The 17,317-nt window shown below is 40.6% G+C and overlaps 1 protein-coding gene across 8 annotated transcripts in view; it reads right to left on the bottom strand.

The window, feature by feature from the left end:
• Window positions 1-17,317, bottom strand: part of KHDRBS2 (KH RNA binding domain containing, signal transduction associated 2) — a 451,754-nt gene that overhangs the window by 352,725 nt on the left and 81,712 nt on the right. For all 8 annotated transcript variants that reach the window (XM_087945325.1, XM_087945319.1, XM_026665139.2 and 5 more), the window contains exon 2: window positions 17,093-17,220. In XM_087945325.1, the coding sequence (XP_087801451.1) occupies window positions 17,093-17,220 (128 nt within the window). The remainder of the gene's footprint in view (window positions 1-17,092; window positions 17,221-17,317) is intronic.

Below are 17,317 nucleotides of genomic sequence, written 5' to 3'. Positions count from 1 at the left end.
GTAAATACTCTTATCCAACAGAAACAACTCTGCACATGGAAATCATTATATGGACAACAGCAAAATCAATGACCTATATGCTTTGCAAGCAAAAATGAAGCCAAGAGTTTGGAGTGATTACTTTTTCTTGAGACATTACAACTGAAACTAAAGAGAACAAGGTGTGTTCTCAATAATGTCCCATAAGATCAGAACCACCTTAATACCCTTGTAGGCCCTAGACACATTTATCTTAAATCCTACAAAGAAGTAGTAAGCTGGATACTTAAGGCTGTGGAGATATTCCCAGCACTTACAAGTAAGACCACTGACTTATCCTAACACATACATATATACACTTTGTGTAGATAACAAAGATTCTAACCTAAGTCAGCTGGGATAAAGTTCATCTTACTATACATGTGTTTTTAAGCAATTGCAGTTTTGCATGTACCATGTGATATTGTTACATTGTTTTAGAGCAGAGCTGTCAAACTCACAGCCTGTGGGCTGGATGCATCACGTCTGGCCACGCCCATGCCTGATTTAGTGAAGGGAAAAAAGTCCTGATATGTCACATGACGCTGCCATGACGTGAGTTTGACACCCCTGTTTTAGAAACTTGTTTTAACTAAATGATTCCAAATGATTATTTCTTTCTAGTTTCCATTTAAAAGCAACAAAGTATGTTTGATTTATCTGAACCTTTAGGGGAAAAATCATTTCAAAGGGAAATAATCTTCAATCTGGCTGTAAAGACTGTGAACAGGCACCACTTTTGCCTAACTCTTGTTAATGTTTTAATGTGGATTTCAATGCTACAATGCTAATTTTTAAAAGCCATTCAGCACAACGGTAACTGTTTTAGGTCTTTTCCATTTCACATGCTTGCTCCAAATTAATCCTAAATTAATATATCCCCTCTTATCCTATTTGTGATAATAAGCCTCAAACAGATTCTACATGTTAGTGGAAAGAATTTCCTTAGCTGACTAAATAGGCATTTTGAGGTTACACACCTCAGGCTGGAACAGCATTATAAATAAATAAATGCAACAACAACAACAAAAGGCTATGCATTATTAAAGCAGGTATCCTTGTTAGTTTGTTGCAAAAGGCTATGTGTAGCAAAAGATGATTTGTTTGGAGTGAGTTGTTTGTTTCCTGTTTATTTCTTGTTTCCAGATTGTTTTCTATCAGAGGTGATTTGTTCATTTCCTGCTGGCTGGAATGTGGAAGTGACCAACTTTCTGCAAATATATGAAGTCAGGCTCATAGCAATAATAGGTCAATAACTGTTTGAAGGTACTAGTTGTGGTGAAAACAAACAGCTGACAATGTGATAGGTTAGAAATTGTTCCTCACTATGCTCTCCACTATGTTATAACTATCAATGAAGACACAAGACAGAGCAAGGAGTTAATTAGAAGGAAAGCCACTATTTTTGCTTTGTTTCACTCTTAAAAACAAGGAGACCATTTCGCTTTTCCAAAGAGCTTCAGGAGAATATGGATTCAGATTGCTCTCTGTTGAAAGAAGGAAAACATCCTTTCAAAGATGTACCCAGCTCGGAGGCTGATCACAAAGTAGCCTATGTTTGCTACAGTTATTCTTATTTGAACATGAACATTTTTTATAATCAAATTTCAATGCAACCCACACAGGATGTTAAAGAGTCAAACTATTTATAGGTTATTGTCAGATATGACTGTGGTAATATCAGGGAAATCTGTCAATTGCAAACAAATAGTATTTGAAATTAGTTTTGGTTAGATTCTTTTTTAGAATCTAAAAAATACTCAAAAGTTTGCAGTTTTAGACAAGATTATATAACATTTTTAGGAATAGTTGTCCTTCCTGTGGAGGTAAAATCTGGAAAAGCTCAGATACTAGAAGGGATTTTTTTAAAAAAGTAGAATCTTTGCAAATGCTAAAAATACTAGTTACCTATATATTGTTGTACGGGGAATATGTCGCAAACTGCCAAATGCTATAAAAAGGCTGCTTAATGAAGATTTACCAAATTCAGAGAAATATGGTAGGTGCAGGTATTTCACAAGAAGAGTTCTCCACTCTTCTACTCGTTGTAGAATACCTTATGCCACCAGACTTGAAATTCTAGAACTAGAAAACCTTGAATTACGCCGTCTTCGGTCTGATTTAAGCATGGTATATAAAATCATACATTGCAATGTCCTACCTGTCAATGAATACTTCAGCTTCAACCATAACAACACAAGAGCACACAATAGATACAAACTCAAAGTAAACCGCACCAAACTTGATTGCAGGAAATACGACTTCAGCAATAGAGTGGTCAATGTCTGGAATACTCTACCCGACTCTGTAGTCTCTTCCCCAAACCCCAAAAACTTTAACCTTAGACTGTCTACCATTGACCTCACCCCTTTCCTAAGAGGTCTGTAGGGGGCATAAGCGCACCAACGTGCCTACCGTCCCTGTCCTATTGTTTCTCTATTCTTTTATTTTTTCTTATATATACCCATTTCATGTATTCACAACTATGTATACACTTATACTTATTATCTTGGAAACAATTGACAAATCAAATAAATAAATAAATAAATAAATAAATTTAAAACCCAGGGTTCTTTAGATATTTACTTATTTTATGTATGTATCTATTCAGTGGACGTATATGCCAGTCCTCTTGGTGAAGTCAATACTGGGTGGCTTACAATCATTCAATTAAAATGCCATATGAAACAATAAATAGAGAGCTTAAATTTAAAATTCAGTTAGAATTAAACCGACCAAGAGAAGAGGAAGAGAGAAAAGTACACATGGAGAGGAGGTGGGGTCTTATCTAAACCATTAACCCCCTCCAGAATGCCACACACCTTTGGGATCCCAGGCCAGTTGGTAGAGCCAGATCTTCAAGCCTGTTCAGAAAGCCAAGAGGGTGAGCGCAGATCTCATCTTGGGAAGCACAATGTTCCAGAAGATGGGAGCCACAGCAGAAAAGGCTCTTCTTCAGGACCCTGCCAACTGAATTTCTTGTTTTGTTTTGATATAAAAAATGGTTTACAAAGCAGTGTAAACTATTGTAAGCAGTGGTTTCAGACAGTACTAAATAAACCTTTATACTTTACGGGAACTAAAGGTCTCCACAAAAGCATTGTGATTTGAGGGCCCCTGGCAAACCACTTCCAGTAATTGGAAGTCAATCACTTTCTCTTCCCTCTTCTCATGCTGGTGTGAGAAATAAAATCTAAATATAGCATGGGTTTTTTTCCCCAGGCACAGTGACTGTCTTTTTATGGCAAGCACAAGCACTAAAATGTGCATGAAACTGTGCTATTGCCCCTACTCAATTCTAGTCACTTTACAATTATCTCATATCATCTCATAAGGCCACAGGACGGTCTGAAACCTTTTATTTGACTAGATCTTGTGTGCCCACTGCATAATGATTTCTATAGCCCTGGATACTTTAATCAAATAAAATGAAGTGACATTCCAAAACATAATCTCCAGCACAATGTCAGTCTTTGAAACAATCATGCTAGGTATGATTATTTCTGACAAAAATCAATATGGAGTAAAGATATGAGACTACTTTTGAATTACAGACCAAAACCTTGGAAATTATCACTATATGAAGAATTATGGATTTGCCAAACATGGGGACAGGGATGAGGATTCTTTCTGAAAGCTTGAAGACAGAATGTCTGACCAGATTTATAGTTTTGAATTGCCAGGATGTATTTATTTTCTCTTTATGAAATAGGTTTATAATCAACAGAATGGAGGCTGGTCAATCTTATTCCTTATGGCAAACTTTAAATAATAATAATAATTCAAATCAGTTTGGTGTAGTGATGCAGGGAGATCATGAGCTCTAGTCCTGCCTTGGGCATAAAACCTATTAGGTGAACTTGGCCCATTCATTCTCTCTGAGCCCTAGGAAGGAATCAATGGCAATCCACTTCTGAAAAATCTTTCTAAGAAAACTGTAAGGATTAATCCAGCCAATGAAATCAGGAGTAAGAAAAAATAGGCTCAAAGGCAACAACAAAATCTAGCTGAGTTGAAGAAAAAAAATTGAATGCTAAATAGCAAAAAAAAAAAAAATATGTTAATAAAATCTCATATTTGCTTGATATGGTTGATCTGAAGCTTTATGGAAAATCAGGAAAAAAAAATCCAGTCATTGACAAATACTGTCTGAACCTTTAGTACAGTTATAGTAATCAAATTTGGCCTAGAGAAAGTCTTGGCTCATAACACATCTGATTGGGGGGGAAAAGGAAATGTGGATAATTGAAGATAATAGAAGACAAAAAAAAAAAAAAACTGGAGAAGTTCATGATTTTCAATATCTGAAAATCAAAGTTGAAAGATTATGGCAGAAACTGACTATGGCGGTCCCAGTGATTATCACATTGGATGCAATGCCAAAAAAAAAACCAACAACAACAACTTGGATGACCCTTAGAAAATCTGTGCATTGACAAAATTTTCATTTGACAATTGCAAAAGGCCACACTACTTAGATCAACACATATACTATGCCAGTTCATTATGTTATCCTGGGTTCTTGGAAAGAACTCAAAGCAAATGAAAGCCAACACCAACCAAAGAATTGGCAACTGTGGTTCAAATTATTTTTTCTATAGCAACAGCAACAGGTTCATTACTAGATGATTGTCTAGAGGACAAAAATTGCAGCTTCAAATTAAATCACATCATGAACTAAGAAGGATAAATAAGGTGCAAGGACACTGATCAAGGTCTGTCCCATCCCACCTTCTTTATTTTTTTCTAAATTTTAACAATAGAACCAGGTTCTTAGACATCCCAAGATTTATAACAACTACTAGATAGCCTAATGAACATATTAGATATTAAATATTTTTAAAAGCTGTCTTCCCACAAACCCCATGTAATTTGGCTCAGCATCCAGTACTCCTGTATATAATGCATCTTTAGTAGATAGTCTGGTACTAAACATTATAGAAACATAGAAATGTAGAAAATTGATGGCAGAAAAAGACTTAGTGGTCCACTGAGTCTGTTTAAGAGTTATGCATTTGAAACAAACAAACTTTACCACAGTCTTAGTGTCAGAAAACAGAATGTAAATAGGTATATATATATATATATATATATATATATATATATATATATATATATATATATATATATATATATATATATATACATACACACACACACACACACACACACACACACACACACACACACATACATACATACACATATATATAACACAGACGGACACAATACAGAAGCCTGATGATGGCAGATGAGATTCTGCCGAAACGTTGCTACAACTTTAAAAGCACAACTACAATGACGTGGGAAAATACCCGAACAAAGCTGAATAATATATATATATATATATATATATATATATATATATATATATATATATATATATATTATATATATGTATGTATGTATGTATGTATGTATGTATGTATGTTATGGCTCCCCCTTCAGAGTTCAAACAACACAAAACCAAAGGCAGCCGTTCCAAAACTTAAATCCAACAGAAAGGAGTTCTACAATATTATATTCCACACGCCCTGTTTATCAAAACAGTCCTGGTACAAATTCTCAAAGCTCCGAGCCTCTGCTGAAAACCTCTGCACGTAATCAGTCACTTTGTTCCTGACAATCTTCCCCCACACAGCTGTGTTCTTTTATACACTTTGAGGCAACGTGCTAATTACTGACTCGCCCTCCCTTCTAACTGAGTTTGCCTCCGTAAACCACCTAGATGGGCGTGTCAATCTCCCTAAATCAACGTCTGGCCTGATGTCTCCCCACAGCTTGACGTTTCAGCCTCCTTCTTGTTCTGGCATCAAGCCATGATCTGTCAGCTTCTTCGCTCGACTCTTCTGACTCATTTTGTGGCTCAATTGCAGGCATGAATGAGGTCGAGAGGTCAGGCGAAGAATGTCTGTGTGATAACCTCTCATCCCCCTGGCTCACATCTGTGTCTTCTAACAATTCAGACTCCAAATTCTCAGCAGGCTCCAGCCTTTCATCCTCAGAGTCATCAGAATCAAAACTCACAGCAGGATCGATCCTTTCAGTCACAACATATATATGTGTGTGTGTGTGTGTGTGTGTGTGTGTACACACACACATCTTTAAATATAAAGTAAGCATAAAGTAAAACAAAACAAAATAAAATAAAATGACATTACTATAATTTACTGTTATTTAGAAATAATGCAACAGTGGTGATTGGCAGGATTAGTGCTATTGCTCAATTGAAGGTGGAACAAATACAGACAAATTATTGGTAACCCAATACAGCAGATACATATTTATAAATATATTGGAATAAAATTCAAAGCTTATTTTGGAAAACCTATTTGTCTTACTGGGCTAGTGGTGATGTAGTTCTTCAGCTGTTTTGAAATGTATCTCTTTGAGCACATGTTATTTCATAAACTTTTTACAAAGTTTAACACTAGAAAGTGTTCAATCCAAGTTTATAGGAGCTAGCCTTGCAATTCTGGGATGTATCAAGAATTCTGTCTTATAATTACAGGCCAGTTTGGTTCCTCTAAGAATCAGAACCTGATATTATCCCAAAAATTTCTGGTTAAAATGATTTTTAGCACCACCCCTGTAGTCACACACATTTTCAGAGACCATTTTTAAATCAACTTGGCTAATAAGGAGCTAGTAGCAAATTTTACTCTCCAGGTCCCTTTTAGAAGAATCTCTGCCCATTAGGGTTTGAAAATGCTAGGAGTCCTTTTAAGCACAGTATCTGGGACACTAAACATGGTGTGTTGTGAGTTAATTTTGTGAGTTTGCTTGCTAGCAAATTTTATGTGATAGACTCAGATAGCCAATTGCAGATAGATAGATCTCTAAATTAATATGTGAGCAACTCAATCTGCCTGCCTACTTTGCCTGCTTTTGGGTAAAAGTTGCTCTTTTTTAATAAAAAAATAAATATTTACATCAATATTTATAATATTTACATACAAGCCATGCCCACCCAGTCACATGACTACCAAGCCACACCCACAAATTAGGCCACACCCACAGAACCAGTTGTTAAGAAATTTGAATCTCACCCCTGCCCATAATGCTGTTAAGATGGCCCTGCATTTGGAGGTGTTATAAAAATTTCTCTCTTTTTCAGCTTTTAGGCCTTTGTGGAGACAGCTTTGTGGAGTCCCTGTGCCACACATTCCTACCCTGCTCTCCTTATAAAGAATTCCTGGATGTCATTCATCTGTTCCACTTTAAAGAAATACCTAGGAAGTGAATATGATGATAATCTGTTGCTTCTTCTGTATGACCAGGAATCTACTCTATCTATTCAGAGTGACTGATTCAGTATCTTTATTTGATTATACTCCAGAACAGGGGTGGGCAAAGTTTTTGGCTCGGGGGCCGCATTGACTTTTAAAATTTGACAGATGGGCCGGGTCAGCACAAGATTTTTTGGGAATCGCCCCCCCCCCCTCTTCTCCTCCTTCCCCTCCCCTCGGAGGCCCCTGAGTCAGGAGTTGCTACCGCCGGCCGCGGCTCCACGCGGCTCCAGTCCCGCGTTGCCTCGGGAAGGAAAGGCAAAAGGAAGAGCTGCGGCGGTGCTTTGCAACGGAGCAGCGGCACCGGAGGCTCAGGCTCAGTGGCTCCTGGTTTTGCCTTTTCCTTCCCAAGGCAACGCGGGACTGGAGCCGCACGGAGCTGCGCCGGCGGTAGCAACTCCTGACAGCCCCAGCCGGACACCTGAGCGGAGCCCGGGCGAAACTGCCTGTTGCTACTGCCGGAGCACCGCCGGGTCACCTCCTCCAAGCAGCCTGCCCGCCCACCAGGCTTCCCCTCTGCCGCGCGGCTCGGGTCCAGGCGCGGCGCCGCGAGTTAAAAGGAAGCCGAAAGTTGCTGGGAAGTTGCTCGGGTGCTGGGAGCAGGCTTTTAAAGTGCCACCCGAGCAAAGTTTAAGCAGCCCGTCTGCCCGCTGGGTGGAACCCTTCCTGCTCCTTGGCGGGAAGACGCTCCAGCCTGCAAACTTTGCCTTTGCAAAGTTTAAGCCTGGAAGCCCCGGAAACCCAAGCAACTTCCCAGCAACTTTCGGCTTCCTTTTAACTCGCAGGCGCTCGTGCCTGGCGGAGGGGAAGCCCGGAGCCTCCTCCAAGCAGTCCGCCCGCCCGCCGGGCTTCCCCTCCGCCACGCAGCTTGGGGCCAGGCGAGCGCCCGCGAGTTAAAAGGAAGCCAAAAGTTGCTGGGAAGTTGCTTGAGTTGCCGGGCTTCAGGGCTTTGCAAAGGCAAAGTTTGCAGGCGGGAGCGTCTTCCCGCCGAGGAGTGGGAAGGGTTCTGCCCGGTGGGCGGGGCGGGCTGCTTGGAGCGGGCTGCTGTGCGGCTCAGGGCGAGGCGCGAGCGCCCGTGAGTTAAAAGTTGCTGGGAAGTTGCTCGGGTGCTGGGAGCAGGCTTTTAAAGTGCCACCCGAGCAAAGTTTAAGCAGCCCGCCCGCCTGCCGGGCGGAACCCTTCCCGCTCCTCGGCGGGAAGATGCTCCAGCCTGCAAACTTTGCCTTTGCAAAGTTTAAGCCTGGAAGCCCCGGAAATCTGAGCAACTTCCCAGCAACTTTCGGCTTCGTTTTAACTCGTGGGCGCTCGCACCTCGCCCCAAGCCGCACAGCAGCCTGCTCCAAGCAGCCCGCCCTGCCCGCCGGGCGGAACCCTTCCCGCTCCTTGGCGGGAAGATGCTCCAGCCTGCAAACTTTGCCTTTGCAAAGCCCTGGAAGCCCCGGAAAACCGAGCAACTTCCCAGCAACTTTCGGCTTCGTTTTAACTCGCGGGCACTCGCACCTCGCCCCGAGCCGCACGGCGGAGGGGAAGCCCGGAGCGCCGCCGGGTCGCCTCCTCCAAGCAGCCCGCCTGCCCGTCCGCCCGCCGGGCTTCCCCTCCGCCGCGTGGCTCAGGGCCAGGCGCGAGCGCCCGCGAGTTAAAACGAAGCCGAAAGTTGCTGGGAAGTTGCTCGGGTGCTGGGAGCAGGCTTTTAAAGTGCCGCCCGAGCAGGACCGCCGAGCCGGGAAACGGGGCACCAAGGCAGGGCAAGGCTCCACCAGCAGCGGCCTAGCTTTAGGTGGCTCCAAGCAGCCCGCCCCGCCCGCCGGGTGGAACCCTTCCCGCTCCTCGGCGGGAAGACGCTCCAGCCTGCAAGCTTTGCCTTTGCAAAGTTTAAGCCTGGAAGCCCCGGAAAAAAAAGAGGGATCAGCGGGGACTCACCTTCGGAGAGGTCGCACTCGAAGGTGATTTCGAACTCCCAGCTGAGGCCTTTGCAAATTTCTTTTCTTTCCTACCCCTAGATCGCTCCGCACTGTTTTGCAGCTTTGGGGGCCACGCGGCACAGGGCAATACGGCAATACGGCCCAGCGATTTTTTTTCAGGGGCGGGCGGATTGGACAGACCAATGGCAGCTATTTTTTTTCAGGGGCGGGCGGATTGGACAGACCAATGGCAGCTATTTTTTTTCAGGGGCGGGCCACATTGGACAGACCAACGGGCCGGATGTGGCCCACGGGCCGTAGTTTGCCCACCCCTGCTCCAGAATATACTGGTTAGCAGTCAAAGTTCATTGTAGTATTTCAGAATTATTCTTCCAATTCAGTTGACTGTCTTCATACTATTTCTCACATATCAAAATAATGACAAATTCGGATAAATGAGATTAATATTGTATAAGTTTCAGAATAATAAATTGTATAAAGATATGCATGTATATTTTTATGGTTGTGATTATATTTTTCAAACTAAACAAAGCGTTACATTCAGCTGATTAATTGAACTGCAGAGTTTGCCCAATATAGGATCCATTTCTTTTTCTCCCAGCCAATATATAATTATAGCTAATTTTGTACTGCAGCTCAAATGAACAAAAGTATTAGCTAATTTGCATTTTGCATGTCTAGTTGATTTAAAAACCCATTTATGTAAATAATAGTTAATTGAAACACAGCATACAGTATATGAGCAGATTAATTCATTTAGTTGAAACATATATTGTTTTCATTTAGCCTCTCTTTATCAAGCACTACTCAAAACCAAAAGCCATGGAAGATCTTAACAAGATATCTCTAAGAGTGGGATATCTCTCACTGGACCACCACAATTATTCTTTTTGGAGGCCCAAAAATCTGGGGCCAGCATCAGTGATGGAAAATATCCCATTTCCTACATTAGCAATAAAACATCCCCAGCCTGCCTTTCATGCCCAAACTATGTTGGTATCCACCCAAAAGTACAAACAGTATACCTTCCTAGAAAGAGAAAAGATTAATTTTATACCACCCCAATTTTGGGGTGCCAATTTTGAAAATTCAACCATAATTTATTACTCTGCCGATTCTCAGCTGAGGTCGATATTGGTAATTGCCATTTGGGACCAAGAACCACAGAGATGACCTTAGAGAATCAGAGGATAGTAGTGGTAGTTACCAAAATATTAACTCATCTTGGGAAGGAAAGAAGGTGTTATAACATTTTAGGGATATTTGGTAAAATGCAGTTTGAAGCATTGTGGGATGTACAGTATGTATAGGTAGTCCTCAACTTACAACAGTTCATTTAGTGACAATTCAAAGTTACAACAGCACTGAATAAAATGACTTATGCCTCTTTCTCACACTTATGACCATTGCAGCATTCCTATGATCATGTGATCATGATTCGGATGTTTAGCAACTGGCTCATATTTATGAAGGTCTGAATCTGAAGTCTGAGTCTGATTCCAAGGAGGAAGCCGGACAGCTAACAGGGAATGGGAGTGTGGCTCCATTGGCTGTGGAAGAGGCTGGAGAATGGCAAAGTCCGGCTGGGCAGAGCAGGGGAGAGGTAGAGCAAGGGAGAGGGAGTTCAGATGAAGAACCAGGCCCAACCCCTCTTCATCCTAGGACACACAGGGAGGAACAGAGAAGAGAGCAACGGGGGTTGCATGGCTTACAGGGGAGGAAAGGGCCCTGATTCCCTTCATTAGCCACAGCTGGGAAGACAGTTTATAAGAAAGGCAGGCTGCGTGCAGCAGGCAGCTGGGAGCAAACGTGACTTTATCTTGTGTTGTCATGGCTTATCTGTGTTCCTGGCGTCTTCCCAAGCATGTGAGTTTTGCTGTGCCTTCAAGTCTGAAATTCTTGCTCCTGCCCTGCCAAACGAATTACTTCAGTTTGGCTTATTTGGACTTTAAGTTACAGTTTGGGTTGATCATATTTTGGACTTAATTTTCTGCAGTCAAAGGATGTTCCTGGGAGAGTTTTTCTCCAGCCAGAAAGTAACCTGGATATTGGGAGCAAAGTTGGAGATAATAAAGGGACTCTTATTGATTATCTCACTGTATTGCCTTTGTGCCACGCCTCAGTCATCACAGAAGGTTGCAGTGTCCCAGAATCATGTGATCACCTTTTGTGACCTTCTGACAAGCAACATTCATGGGGAAAACAGATTCACTTAACAACTGTGTTACTAACTTAATAAGTGCAGTGATTCACTTAACAACTGTGGCAAGAAAAGTCTTAAAATGGGGCAAAACTCACTTAACAAATATCTCGCTTAGCCACAAGAGAAATTTTGGGCCCCATTGAGGTTGTAAGTCAGGGACTACCTGTACTAGTAGTTAGAATTTTCCCTGAGTTGTATTCCTATAGAGACTCATGATCCTTATGTACAGCTTTTCTTTGTTAAACTTACCTACCTTTGTAATAGCATCCTTTTACTTGTAAACAACCAGTATTCTTGCAGCTGATCAATGACCCTGGGTCAATTGCTCATAAGAAACAGAAAACAAGCCCTGGACTACACTGTTTATACTATTTGTGCATGGTGGCTCAAAAGTTACTGTAACTGTGCATCAAACTAAAAATTTGAAACTGAGGAACAGAGAAAGGTTACAGCTCTGCAAGTGAATCTAAAGCAAGGTCCCCACTTTCAAATTCACATAGGCAAGCCAAAGGAAAAGGTACTGCCAGATATATCAATGGACAAATCTTTATTCCATTTTTCCATATCAAATATCAGTCAGCCCCATAGACTATTTCTGAGCCACTCACTGTCTCTATTGGGCCAATTTCTCTCCTTTGTCTCTCTTCTCCTATAAATCTCCTTAGGAGGAACTTGCTGTGCAGGTTGCTCTACTGCACACTACTCTTGCTTGCTTGCTTATGAGCCAGACTCAAGTGTGAAGGAATCGATTATATTTATTCATACCTATTTTCAGTCCTTCCTTTGTAGCCTCTTTCTGATGAAAACACTGATCTTGACTGATTTTTGGAAACTCGCGAAGGGAGGGAAGGGACAATACCATCAGGCTTTCAAGATTCTGTTACTCTAGCCTTGGTCTGTCTTTCTACCTCGCCTTCAAGTTAGGTTTTTTTTTTTCTTTCTTAGCAACTACCTAAACAAGTCCCTTAGCAACCATCTAAATTTCTTGACAAGGTTTCTCAGAAGTGGGTTGCCCTTGGTTCCTTCCAAGAGCTGAGCAAAGAGACTAGCTCAAGAACACCCAGCTGGCTTTGTGCCCAGGTCAAAACTAAAACCCACAGTCCCCCAGTTTGTAACCTGTTGCCTTCACCACTAACCAAACTAGCTTGCTTATAAATTCTGTAGAGTTCCAGTATTTCTTGTCGGGTTTTTTTCTTGACTTGGCCTACCTCAAAGGGTGGACATCAAGCCTTCCTTCTGTCTCTTATCTCAGCTATTTTCCTTTGCTCAAATTTGAACATTTTGATTCTTCATTTCTAGATATGTTCTTAGTCTAAGCTAGGGGTTCTTAACTTGGGGTCCATGGATCCCTCGGGGGCCCGCAGATAAATTTCAGGGAGTCTGTAAATTTGGATGCAGAAAAAAAATACAGTTTTATTTTCAGAACCTCTGAAAGCTAGCCTGCCTTGTTAATGAATTAATGGGCTAATAGGGAAATGCATACATTTCTAAGTTATATTGTTGTCTTTTAATATTTTGATATTTGTGTCTGAGTATAATTGATGCCTTTCCAATGCAATCTATATCTATCTATTTTATTTTACCCATTTAAATACATTTTGGATGAGAAGTTTTCACCAGATACTCAAAGGGGTCCATAGCCCCAAGAGGTTAATAATTCCTAATGTTGCTGCAATGGCTAAACCAACAGATATCAGAGCAACGTGTAGAGCTCTACTCTCCATATAGTCAGTGGAGGACTAATGAAAAAGCCTAACAAGGCATTAACAAACAGTACTCTAACCATGCATTTTTTATTATTATTCGTTCACAACAGTACATTCAGAATTCAGGAAACAAATGACAGACTGGAATCAATGCACCTTTCTCTCTCACACATATTTTTTACTCATTGAAATTTATTGCTAGAGTTGATAAAAAAAAAGAAAAAGAAAAACAGAGAGTGTAATCTAGGCTAATAATAGGCTATATACCATCTGTCAATAATCAGCAGGATAAATTACACTAGAAATAAATGGCATGTTTGCTATTTTGGGGGTTTGATTACTGCTGTAGAACAAATATTTGTGTAAAAAAATAAGAGAGCAATTTTTATTTATCTAAAAAATACCCTCTACCTCCTTGTTTTTTACTAGGCAAATCTGCATAATGGAATTTTTATTTATTTATATCCCACCTTTATTATTTTTGCAAATAACTCAAGGCATATCCAACACTCCTTCCTCCTCCTGTTTTCCTCACAACAGCCTTGTTAAGTGGGGTGGGTTGAGAGCATATGTGAGTGGCCCAAAGTCACCCAGCTGGCTTTCATGGCTAAGGTGGGACTAGAACTCACAGTGTCCCATTTTCTATCCTAGTGCTTTAACCACTACATCAAACTGGCTTTAAGTTTGGGGAAGGACATTGTCCTTAAAGTTGTGGTGAATTCCTTTGAAGTGAGTATTTTTGTAACTTCAGTGTAAATAGGAAGAAAACAATTGATTACATAAAGTGAATCTTAGGAAGCAGGGAATATCTATAAAATTATATAGTACATTTTAAATTTCTTCACAACAATGGAAACTTCGTGTTCTCATTTGGAGTGAGTCTGGTTTTTAAGAGAAACAGTCTGTGATGAAATGTGTCTATGAAGGGAGAAGTGATGTGATGGACTACAGTAACTAGCAGGCTCCCAGGAAAGAGGGAACAGGTGGGTGTGTGGGAGAGACAAGAGATAGTACAGTTCAGACTTGAATCATGGAAAGAGGAAGAGAATTAGATTAGCCATTTCCTAGAATCTCCCATTTACTTATATCCTGCTTTTATTATTGGTTCAAATAACCCTATGGCTATCATTAAATGTTGTATCTTATGATTCGATGAATATATTTTTTTCTTATGTACACTGAGAGCATATGTACCAAAGACAAATTCCTTATCTATCCAATCACACTTGGCCAATAAAGAATTCTATTCTATTCTATTCTATTCTATTCTATTCTATTCTATTCTATTCTATTCTATTCCATTCCATTCCATTCCATTCCATTCCATTCTATTTGATTCGATTCTATAACTCAAGGCGGAGAACATATCCAACCTTCCTCCTCTTATTTTCCTTAATAACCCTGTGAGGTTGGGTTGGGCTGAGAGAGAGTGGCCCAAGGTCACCAAATTGGCTTTCCCAGCTAAGGCAGGATTGGAACTCACAGTCTCCAGCTTTTTTAGCCTGGTGCCTTAACCACTAGCTAGATTCTGTCTTGATGGTATAAGCCAATGGCATAGAACTGAATTTGACTGGATTATTCTATGTCATTCTTTGGACTAAGAATGACCCAATCATTCTTTCCACTGTTACAGGTTACAAAAAAACAACTACTATTTTGCCACACTTTTCTGGAAAAAGAAATGGCCAGTATACTTAATACCAATCAAAGGTGAATTTATCCTTGGGGATTAAAAAGATGCTCTAGGTCTCTTTTCACTGATTTAATGTTGCTTCAGCTAGAATTCAGAAATATATGAAATGTTCAGATCAATCAAAACACTGAAAGGTTTAAAAACTCCAGTCCCAAACACCGAAAGCTACAAAACATCACAATACTCTACATTAAAATGGCAAACTTGCATACTGAGGATCAAGGGGTAAATGACTTAGCAGACATCTTTCACCTACAATATATTCTGCATTCAGGACAAATGGGGCTGAATTCCCCCAATTTATTGGAAATTAAAAGAACTCTGCATGAAAGAACGTCTGCAATTCTTACAAAGTGATGCAAGTGAAACCGATGCTAATGTGGATTTGAATCAAGTTGGAAACTGGCTTTTAGGAGATTAGTTTGGTCATCCATTTATCTACCCTTGGCCTTCAGATTCTGTAAATTTTGTAAGCCGCCTGAATCACCTACAGGTAAAACTCGAAAAATTAGAATATCGTGCAAAAGTTCATTTATTTCAGTAATGCAACTTAAAAGGTGAAACTAATATATGAGATAGACTCATTACATGCAAAGCAAGATAGTTCAAGCCATGATTTGTCATAATTGAGATGATGATGGCTTACAGCTCATGAAAACCCCAAATCCACAATCTCAGAAAATTAGAATATTGCATGCAATCAATAAAACAAGGATTGTATGTAGAACAATATCAGACCTCTGAAAAGTATAAGCATGCATATGTACTCAGTACTTGGTTTGGGCCCCTTTTGCAAAAATTACTGCCTCAATGCGGCATGGCATGGAAGCTATCGGCCTGTGGCACTGCTGAGGTATTATGGAAGAGCAGGATGCTTCAATAGCAGCTTTCAGCTGTTCTGCAATGTTCGGTCTCATGTCTCTCATCTTTCTCTTGGCAATGCCCCATAGATTCTCCATGGGGTTCAGGTCAGGCGAGTTTATTGGCCAATCAAGCACAGTAATCCCACAGTCATTGAACCAGGTTTTGGTGCTTTTGGCAGTGTGGGCAGGTGCCAAGTCCTGCTGGAAAATGAAGTCAGCATCCCCATAAAGCTCGTCTGTGGAAGGAAGCATGAAGGCTCCAAAATCTGCTGGTAGACAGCTGCATTGACCCTGGACTTAATGAAGCACAGTGGACCAACACCAGCAGATGACATGGCTCCCCAAATCAACACAGACTGTGGAAACTTCACACTGGACTTCAAGCATCTTGCACCTCTCCATTCTTCCTCCAGACTCTGGGTCCTTGGTTCCCAAATGAGATGCACAAGTTGCTCTAATCAGAAAAGAGGACTTTGGACCACTGAGCAACAGACCAGTTCTGTTTTTCTTTAGCCCAGGTAAGACGCTTCTGATGTTGTTTGTTGTTCAGGAGCAGCTTGACAAGAGGAATACATTTGAAGCCCATGTCTATTAATGTGCTTTGATACAGCACTTTGGGAACATCCAACTTCTTTTGCAATTACCTTTTAAGGCTTTCCCTCCTTATGGAGGGCGTCAAAGATGGTTTTCTGCGCAACTGTCAGGTCAGCAGTCTTTCCCATGATTGTGATTCCTGAGAGACCATTTAAAGGCTCAGGAACCCTTTGCAGGTGTTATCGCTTCATTAGCTGATTAAAGTGGGACACTTTGAGCCTAGAATATTGAACCTTTTCACAATATTCTAATTTTCTGAGATTGTGGATTTGGGTTTTTCATGAGCTGTAAGCCATAATCATCTCAATTATGACACTCACGGCTTGAACTTTCTTGCTTTGCATGTAATGAGTCCTATCTCATATATTAGTTTCACCTTTTAAGTTGCATTACTGAAATAAATGAATTTTTGCACGATATTCTAATTTTTTGAGTTTCACCTGTATGTATGAGTCGGATAGCTATATAAATTTGTTTAATAAATAAGAAAATAAATTTGAGGTAGAAGCTTTGTTCATCACCTGTTACCTGATCCTTTAAATGGGTAGTTCCAAATATGAAATCTGAGACTGTTTTTATGCAAATTAAACGCCACAGTTCCCTGTGTCCATCCCTTTCCAGCATGTTTTCTCCAAAAGCCAGTTTGAAAAAAAAGGTGCCCATTCAACTCAAAACAACCAAGAGGAGCAAAAACATTTCAATTCCTGATGAAGCATTTGGAGCATGACATCAAATTAGAACAATAACTACAGACATTTATCAAGAAAATACAATATATGATATATTATATAGTTATTATGATACCTTTGGATATTGTTTGACGGGAATCAATACTCTTTCTGACAGCTTTATATTTTTATTGCTGATGACATCAAGATATTTCTTCTCTTCATCCTCCTTTTTCTCATCAGAACTCTGGAACTTTTCAATTTCTGGAAAGAGGGAACAAAAACAGACTTACGGTTATATGCTGTTATTGTTGAATACAGTCTTTCTCCCTCCCTCCCTCCCTCCCTCCCTCCCTCCTTC

This window comes from Notechis scutatus, chromosome 1, assembly GCF_049901735.1.
Source record: "Notechis scutatus isolate UNSWTSFEM ecotype Mainland chromosome 1, rNotScu1.2, whole genome shotgun sequence".
NCBI classification, from domain to species: domain Eukaryota; kingdom Metazoa; phylum Chordata; class Lepidosauria; order Squamata; family Elapidae; genus Notechis; species Notechis scutatus.
The sequence above is the reverse complement of the archived record's forward strand: the minus strand, read 5'-3'. Positions and strand labels throughout refer to the sequence as shown.